The 9,630-nt window shown below is 39.7% G+C and overlaps 1 protein-coding gene across 2 annotated transcripts in view; it reads right to left on the minus strand.

Moving 5' to 3' along the window:
* LOC107722551 (serine/threonine-protein phosphatase 2A regulatory subunit B'' subunit alpha-like) overlaps positions 1–9,630 on the minus strand; it is a 76,374-nt gene that overhangs the window by 48,054 nt on the left and 18,690 nt on the right. For both annotated transcript variants that reach the window (XR_001637817.1, XM_016530945.1), the window contains exon 2: positions 873–3,540. Coding sequence is in view for 1 of the 2 variants with exons in the window: in XM_016530945.1 (XP_016386431.1) it covers positions 873–3,026 (2,154 nt within the window). In the remaining variant the exon portion in view is untranslated. The remainder of the gene's footprint in view (positions 1–872; positions 3,541–9,630) is intronic.

The following is a 9,630-nucleotide window of genomic DNA, read 5'->3' on the forward strand; positions in this document are numbered from 1 at the left end:
TACTCGCGATCTTTACAACACGCATTACATTACGTATTTCATGGCACACTCGTTTTATGCGTATTTGGCGCCACCTAGTGTTGTGGGTGTATTATTGACATGTCAAAGTCTAGACCCTGAATATAAGATGACCGCGTTTTTTCAGATGTATTTCCAAGAAAAAAAATATCGTCTTATATTCGGGACAATACGGTAATTTCAATATCGTGATAATACCGTATACCGTAATAAAAGCATTAGCAATTAATCACAACATGAAAATTTGATACCGGCATATCCCTAGATGTGGCCCCTTTAAGAATGGGCACTCACTCTTCTGAGTGCATTGCAATGCGGCACGAGTACACTTATGAGCGGGTATATTATTTTCTGCTGCTCATTAAGTTGTTATAGTTAAATAGGTAAGGCTGCTGACAGTATGATGTTTATGAAAGACAGTTATACGGGTTCACCTTGACTTAAACTGTGAACAACTGTGAAACGCCAACTGCAAACCGACCCCACAAGTGAGGTGTGCATCTGAAAGCGATCCGTTCACGGTTAATGTAGAAATGAATGCCCACAGAAGATATCAAAAGCATTGGAGATTTCGGGCAAATAAGGAAATCCCCAATTCACTTTACTGTTCTAATCTGCAATGTTTGACGTTGTATTCTCACATACATGAACTAGGAAAACTGCTTGCTGCTGCTGCTAATGCTACTGCTGTTATATGAACAAGACATGCTTAGTAATTACTCCTCACGCGAATAACCTGCGCAGCGTTTTACAACTTGTATTTTTTTTTTTTTACATTTTACCAATGATACACATTGCACAGATACTGGACGAGACATGAAGACTCTATATAGACACAGTTTAGCTGAACTCACCCTGATGACTTCTGGCGTTTGTTGAATGAGAAGCGTTGAGCCTGTGTCCCTTACAGTAGAAGCAGGGGTTTGTACAGCAGGAGGTGCACTTGAGGGTGTTGTGGCAGGTGTGCATTTAGGTGTTTGTGCTGGTGTAGATGCAGTCTCAGGCTCAGGTACAGGCAGCGGGAGCGGAGCCACCTCTGCTTTGGTGCTGGCCAGCGTGTCCTGAAGAAGACGCATGACCTCTCGCTCCTTAGACTGAGTTCCTCTCCCAGCTCCACTCTCCACCAGCTCCTGAGCAAAGCTCTCAATGCTCTCAAGAATCCTGAGAAGCAGAGCTCCATCATCTTCTTCGGTGGCCTCAACCCCTATCTCAGAGGGCTTGGTCACCGAGGGTCCAGACACACCCGCCACTGGTAGATCTTTAGCCACAGAGTTACCAATCAAATGCTGGGGGAAGCCTGTCTGCTGGGCACAGTTTTTAAGTTTAGGGGGCAGTGGAGGCTCCTTTTGCATGTTCTGGGAAAGACACTCCAGGTCCATGAGCAATTTATCAATGTCATCGGATCCCCCTTTATTAACATGTGCGGTTGATCTAGGGAACAGTCTGGAATCTGTGCTTTTTGGCAAGTACATCTGGTTGACCATCGAGTCGTTTTTAGGCTTGAACACAGTTCCATTTCTACTAAGTTCATGGAGTTTATCTGAAACACCACCACTAGGCTCGGAGTAGCCAGTGGGTCTTTTGGAGAACGATCTGGACTCCGAAATACTACAGCTGTGCTTCCCATCCCCTTTAACTGCCCTGTCCGGCATCCTTCCCAAATCCGAATCCTCCTCCTCGATATACAGAGCCTCCATGGCATCCTTACAGAGGCTTTCACTACTGCTAGACAAGAGAGAGTTTGTGGAAGAAAATATGTCCGGTCGGCTGGTTGAGACTGTGTGGTGGCAGATATAAGGTGCTGAACCGCTACTGGAGGCCGAAGGCAAGCTGCCATGTGGGAACCCATTAGTTGATGGAGGTGTACGTGCTGACAAACCAGAGGGGCTTTGAATGGGTTTCACATTGCTTGCAAGATCCCTAGAGCCTTCTAGAGGTTCTGGCTGGGAGGGTTTCAGTCGAGGCTTTGTGGGCGGAGGAGATTGAACAACGTCCTCATAGCGCGGAGGCTGCTCATTGCCAAAGATGGGGGAGAAAGGGATTTGTTGCAGCCCGTGTATGCTGTTGACTAGTTCGGCAAGCTCACTGTGCTCCTGCCTCACACTTTGCCCCTGTTCCAGCTCAAGAGGAAGCCTCTTCAGGTAGTTGGATAGACGAGCCATCACATTTTTATAAATTACTTCAGGGTTCCCAGAGTCGTCGCTGCTTCCACCCATCGACTTCCTTTTGATGCACTGTTTGATGATGTCCGTGCACTTCTTCAGATCTTCCGAGCACTTAAGGAGAATGTCCAGACAGGCTTTAATGTCTTCTCCTGAGGCACTGCTGTCTGCCTTAGTCTTCTCCAGTATGCGGGTAATTAGGTTCTCCTCGGTGAGGCTGTTCAGGTAGAGCGTGGCCACATTGTTTAAGTTCTGCTCTAGGGATGCACTGCGACTTAGCTTATGCTCTTCGAGTACAGATTTCTGAAACAGGCCGAATGGAGGACAGTTCTCATCATTGCCTGTGAACTGGCCATAGATGATGTCTAGATCAGTGGACCTCCTGCTGAAGGAGTCCGGCCGAACCTTACGGCCCTTTCTGAAAGTCACATGGCTGGAAGAGTATTTGATTTTCTCAAATGAAAACTCTTTAATTTTTCCACTGGCCAGGTTGATAGCTTCCCCTGTAATATCCTTGAGGCTTGCTGAGCTTTGGATGGCAGATCCTTTCTTAACTCTGGGAACGACCTGGTGGTAGTCGTCGCAGAAAGCACCAGGTCCGGTGTTGCCATTCTCCATCGTTTTGGACTCATGGAGGCCGATGGGCCGGTCAGAGCAGGTTCTAGATATGGGGGTGTCAAGAAGTTCGGCACAAGTGCTGCGGTGAGCCACTGTGCAGTTCAGTCCATGTTTTAGTGCACCACAGGGCCCATTACAGTAGTGTACAGTGTGCTGGACACGACGGTCAATCACAACGCTGTTATAACAGTTAATACTGCTGACCACAATGCGATAGGTAGCCGCCATGGTCTTTGTTTGTTCATAAATCCAAAAGTCTGCTTTGTAATATAACGCTAGCCACCTAAAAACAATAAATGCTATGTAGACACATTTATATAAAAACGTCAAATTATATAAATCCTAAAAAGCTAATAAAAGTTGCTTTGCATCAACTGCTGCTTTAGCTGATTCCAAGGAAAAAAAAGGATTTCCATACCAATCCTTCACCGTTGACCCATAGTTAAAGGGAAGTTACACTGTAACATTTAGCAGCAAAACTATCCATTCCTTAGCATGGGCCCCGATGGCCTAATGATAGGCCTGTGTGCAGCGCTCCAGATCATCCCCCCTTTGGACAGCCGAGGCCTGTGGACATAAAGAAGTCCTCTGGCTCCGTCTCCAAAGCCACAGCCACAGCATACAGCCCACCTGGTGACAGCCTTCTGCCGATGTGTTCAGCAGATGTTCAATCCTCTCTCTCTGTCTTTATCTTGCTTTCCCGGCCAGAATCAGATGTTCAAGAATCCAATGTGAAACCCACCTGTGAGTAAAAAGACAAAAGTGGGTTAAGGGGAGAGAGAAAGCACTTTTTTCAGATCAATTGAAATACAGTACCAATCCCTGAGACCCTAGGTTTTGCTAGTGCCATCCTTGAGAACAACACTTAATTTACAGCCTCTATCCAAGTAGTCTACAACCACATACATGTTGCTCTTCTTCAGGAAAGACAAGGAAAATGATAAAAGGAAGCTTCTGCTTCTGAGTGAAATATTACATATTAATGTATTTGGTAGATGATGTTCTTCACAGCGACATACACTGCATTCAATGTACAGTTTTTACAATACAAGTGAGGAACATCTTTAATGTTATTTATTTTAAAAGTGAACACTGCAGATTTTAAACTATCTTTGGTTAACAACTCTCTTCGTTAGATTATAAGCATCTTACACTTTTAATGTTTCTTTGGTACAGCTAAACCAAAATAACTTGATGTTGAAAAGATCAAAGCACCTACTACAAGCCGGTACTGAACCACAAACTATGTCTTTCAAACAAATATAAACCAAAAAATAAAACAACATGCTGTAATGTCTAATGCTGGCATGTGGTTATAAAAAATACCTATCTTAGGTCTCCTGACTTATCAAATGCAGTCCTTAAGCCATCTTCAAAGAGTCCTTAAGCCCTCCCCCCCGAAGGTCTTAAACAAACTAAATAGCCTTCTTATGTTATTTATCTTATTTACACGACGGCATGTCATTTCAGTCTCTACGTTATGGTCGCGCTCTCTGTATCGCGCACAGCGGAGTTCCGCCCCCGAAGCACGCGTGCACACACACACACGTGCGCGCACACACAAGTGAGCTCACTCCCATTGGTATTTGTAAATATTAAGCCGCAAAACGACTATTTAAATATGAATTCGGCGTGCCTCTGTGTTTATGAATGGCGCAGACGCGCGGTTTTGTTTACTACTTGTACTGAAGCATGCGTGAGGCTTCCGGTGATATTAGGTGATATTAACGTCTGCTGTCTCACTAAATGAGGACATAAATACATGAACAACATCTCCAGAACTGCTCTGAGAGTCACTTCATGAGCATTTGACCATTTCATTTGAGTAAAACTATCCTCATATCATACACACACAGAAATGTAAAGGTATTCACGGATTAAAATAGGAAAAATATGCAATATGATAATAATTGAAGACAAAATGTGTTTTACTGAGAAAAAACAAGGCGTCGTCTTATAATCAGGGTCGTCTTATATTCGGGCCAATACGGTATTAAATGACCTTTATTTTCCAAAAAATTAAATTTGTTTCATTTTCATTACTTAAAAGATAGTTTAAATGAATATTTTATGCCTTAAAAATGTAAATACACAACACAGAATTTCTGAGCAAAAAATCATAAGGCTATTGTAAGAATAAATAAAACTTGTTTTATGCTTTAAAATAATTAGACATGCTAAAACAGAATTTGGTTACAATAAAACATAAGGTTGGAAAAATAAAAACATTTCATAGGGCCCTAAACATGTATACCATACTTTCAAAACAAAAATTAAAATAGGAAAAATATGCAATATGATAATAATTGAAGACAAAATGTGTTTTACTGAGAAAAAACAAGGCGTCGTCTTATAATCAGGGTCGTCTTATATTCGGGCCAATACGGTATTAAATGACCTTTATTTTCCAAAAAATTAAATTTGTTTCATTTTCATTACTTAAAAGATAGTTTAAATGAATATTTTATGCCTTAAAAATGTAAATACACAACACAGAATTTCTGAGCAAAAAATCATAAGGCTATTTTAAGAATAAATGAATTTATTCCCCCCCGCACACCGCACACCGCACACCGCACTCTGCCTCTCTTCCCTATAAAGTGAGTTTACTCAAGAGCAAGCAGTTCAAATACACAAATGCCATAATTGAACAGTTGTAGTTGTACCTTAGGTGTAATACTGAATCATTCCTCAGGCAAGGAACTTTTTTTCCTGTAGTGCTCTGATGACACATTTTTGTACTGTATTATTGGAGACCAGCACTAACCAACAACAACTTGCACAAGAGCAGTTTTCCTGCTTCCATGTGCTACTAAAAATATTGTGAACTTAACTGCACTAAAGCAGTTTACACAAACATTTAAATTTGTCTCAGTGTAAATAGAGCCTTTTACGTATTATCATATTGCATTAGATCTCTCTAATGATAATTATGTCAACAGATGAGTCATTGTGAGACTGGATTTATTTCAATGCATATTATTTATTATATACTATTTATTATATACTATACTATTTATTTCAATGCATATAAGGGAATGAGCTCATTATTAGTATGTCTCAACTGAAAATGTTCTCCACGGCCAAAGCACACGCTCCTTTATTCTCCAATTCATTTTCTTTTTCCCTCTTGTATTTATTTCTCACTCCTTCTGGCCCTATTGTTTTTCTTCCATTTTTTCTTCCTCTCACAGCAGGCTTCATTAAAGCCTTGTCTTCTCTGTGTCTCAGCAGAGCAACAGCAGAGAACATGTCTCCAGGATTTCAACCACAATCTTACCTCATATAAACTCTGACTATAGCCATGCATGAAAGCATTTATAACATTATAATCTGCATTCACAATTTAAACTCATAAATGCATTACACGTCTGCATTTCCTCACAGTATTGGAACAATGGTCTCTGGTACTAGAGAGGAGGTACCTAGAAAAACATCCAGAGAGTGAGATTTACAGGGACAACCAACACCCTCCATATTCTGTGTGGAGACACTGTTCACAATTGACTGGTCTTGCTTGCCCAGCCAGTTACACTAAAAGCTGGTGGCGCCTGTGAGAACCTTACAATGACAGCAACTGCCTTTTACAACAAGACAAGGAAATACAGAGTATCAAATGCATTAACAGTCAGCCAGCTTCAGGATGCCAGGATTTACTTCTGGGGGTCATGAAACATGTACAGTTTTCCCCTTTTCAGTAATATATATGTCTTTGAGAGGAAATTACATTTTCTGAATGCCCCTTTCCTGCCGTAAGTTGAGAGAAACTCCCATGGTATAAAATACAAGAAGAAATGGACATCTCCAACAGGTCACATGAAACTAAATTCTTTAATACTTCGGGTGTTCAGATTTATTTATAAAACAGTTAAAATCGTGGCTCTCAACCCAGGAGCTGGGGCCCAATAGGGGGGTCTCAGTAAACTTTGAAGTAGGGCTGTCAATTAAATTTGAGTACTTGATTATAAAAAAATCCTTGATTGCATTTTGCCCAAGACTATTAAGCGGCAAAATATCAGAAGTGGCGCATTCCATGGACGAGAATCCATGAAAAGCATTATTAGACCGTTTTCTAAGGCTGCACGTAATATTAAAACCATTCAAAAATCATAAAGCATAGCGTTATTGTGAATTCACAAAGTCTGCCATTCAATTAAATAAATATATGCACTGCGAGTTTAATATGCACTTTATGTATATGCGTGTGGTTAAGTGAATCTCTTATTTGAACCAATAATTGTTATTGGCTTATTGCTATTATTATGTATTTTAAGTTAAAGTCTATTGTTCGCGTTAGGGCTGTGCAATTAATCGAAAAACAGTTTCGATTTCGATTTTGGCCTCCAACGATTATGAAAATACAACAATCGAGATAAAACGATTATTGCGTCCCATTCTGCCCCCTTTTCCAACGCTGCGCTTTCGTTCCTCCATAAAAGCCCAGTTTCAGGTGCAAATCAGTAAAATCATGTAACGTGACCTTTGCAAAATGGGACGTGCTTGATTTATAGAAGTATATTTATTTATGTTTTTAAAAGCGTGAAAGAGAACTTGCACTGCTCCTCAGGAAGATATATGCGCTCAGAGATGGAACAGAATACGAAAATGTAAAGTCATCTTTTAGCTCAATGTGCGCGCAAAAATGTGTCAAAATGCGGCGCTTAGTGGTTATTCATGTATACCTTCGTCGGTCATGTAATAAATGAACGTAAAGAGTTGAGAATGAATATATGAGTGTAATGGTAAATTGGATCTGTGCAGCTCTTAAAGTGACAGCGGGCTTTTTTCTTGCTGTGACTGTGTGCTTAATATTAATCAAACAACAAAAGACAAATTCAAAATCACACACTGCTCTTGAGTGAAGGACTTTTGTAGCTTTAATAAGAAACAAAAAAGTTTAATTCTTACAGTGAAGACTATGCTGTTTTATTTTACATTTGATTATTCATTTCTGTAGTAGGCTGTAAACTGCTTGAGACTTGCATAAAAACATTAAAGCACAGTTTGTTTCATTTGTATCTTTTTATTCTATTGTATTTGTCCTTTGCTTTTTTATTACTGACGGATAGTCATCAGTGGAGCACGAGATGCGGTGATGATGATGTAAGTGACGTTGTTGCATTTTAATGTTTTGTTAGTCTAGCCCACGAGACGCGCAGTTGCTGCGTTATGCATTCAAAATATTAGAGAAATATAGAAGCTCAATGCGGAGAAGGTGAAAACCGAAACTAAGCCATTCACACAGAAAGCATATTCAGCGCATTTTTAGACGGACAAATATGACTGCTGCACTCGCGTCTCACACAAGAGATGTAGCCATGCAAAGTTAAAACAGTATAAACTTTTAGAAAACACGTCGCGAATTTGTGGAGGTTTATTCCTTTTCACTGCGTCTCATATGTTTTTAAATGCAATCTGTGTGAATGGCCATTTAATCTGCATATAAAACATTAGAAATTAGATATTTGTTTAATTTTTATTGTGTGTGTTGAATGTAAAAACAAAAATATTTGTTGTTTGTCTCAAATTGAGTTAATTTAAAAATGCAGTGGTTAAATTAAAAAAACATTTCTATTGCTCTTTGTTTTATAAAAGGTTATAAAAAATGTCAATAATTATCGATACCGAACGATATGAAACATTATATCGTTGATACATTTTTTAGCTATATCGCCCAGCCCTAATTACAATATTGACCAAAATAATCGTGATTATGATTTTTGTCATAATCGAGCAGCCCTAGTTCGTGTAGGTCTATTTTTATTACATTTATATAGCGCTTTTCTGGGCACTCAAAGTGCTTTACATAGAAGGGGGGAATCTCCTAAAAAAAATTACCCAATTACGCGATTAATTGTCAGAATAGTCGACCGATTACTCAATTACCAAAATAATCATTAGTGACAACCCTATTTTGAAGGAAAGCTAAAAAAAAAAATTATAATGTTAAAAAAGTTTTCCATTTCAAATAAATTATGTTCTTTTAAATAAAAGTTCATAATATATGCATATGCATAAAAGCATCTGCTAAAAGCATAAATTTAGAATTTCATTCACCAAAGAATCCCAAAAACAGACACTACCTCCATTTTCCACTGTGGAAATTACAGACAATGACTTTCATTGCTGAAATCCATGCCTCCCTGCAGCAGGACTATAGCATGTTCACACAGGTGATCAGGAACCCTAGGCATCTTTCTCCTGGTGCTGTTCAGAGTCAGTAGAAAGGTCTCTTTAATGTCCTAAGTTATTGGAACTGTGACATATACTGATTCTGAACACAATTTACAGTCACAGTTTAAAGGTGCAGTAGGAGATCTCGGAAAATGCTAACTTTAGCCTGATAGCACTGAAAGCGAACGTCCCACCCTCCCTGCAATCGCTGTCAAAAGCCACGCCCCCTGAATGCACATACACTCACAGACCAGAATACCAGAGACAACATTACTACAATAGGCTACAGTGGTTCCCAATTCCATTTCTCGCGCAGTTCAAAGTGAGCATATATGTTCCATGCAAAGGGCATTAAAGTGTGCGAGACGTAAAATTAATGAGGACTGTAATTGGGAACCGCGTTGGGCTACATCATGTGTCATTCAGCGCAGAGATATGAAAATACATATGTTGACAGGCAGGTAGGAAAGCCAATTAAAACGCTCGGACCGAGCGTTTTGATTGGACGAACATTTCTTGGTCCTACGCCTTCCACAGAATGTATAAATACAGATAAATACATTTAGACCACTTAACTTAAAGTTAAAAATAACTTAACTTAAATGGAAAATAACTTCCATTTTAATAAAAAAATATATAACAAACATGATTAATGTAA

This window comes from Sinocyclocheilus rhinocerous, unplaced genomic scaffold (genome assembly GCF_001515625.1).
Source record: "Sinocyclocheilus rhinocerous isolate Xijiao unplaced genomic scaffold, SAMN03320098_v1.1 scaffold541, whole genome shotgun sequence".
Classification (NCBI taxonomy): Eukaryota; Metazoa; Chordata; class Actinopteri; order Cypriniformes; family Cyprinidae; genus Sinocyclocheilus; species Sinocyclocheilus rhinocerous.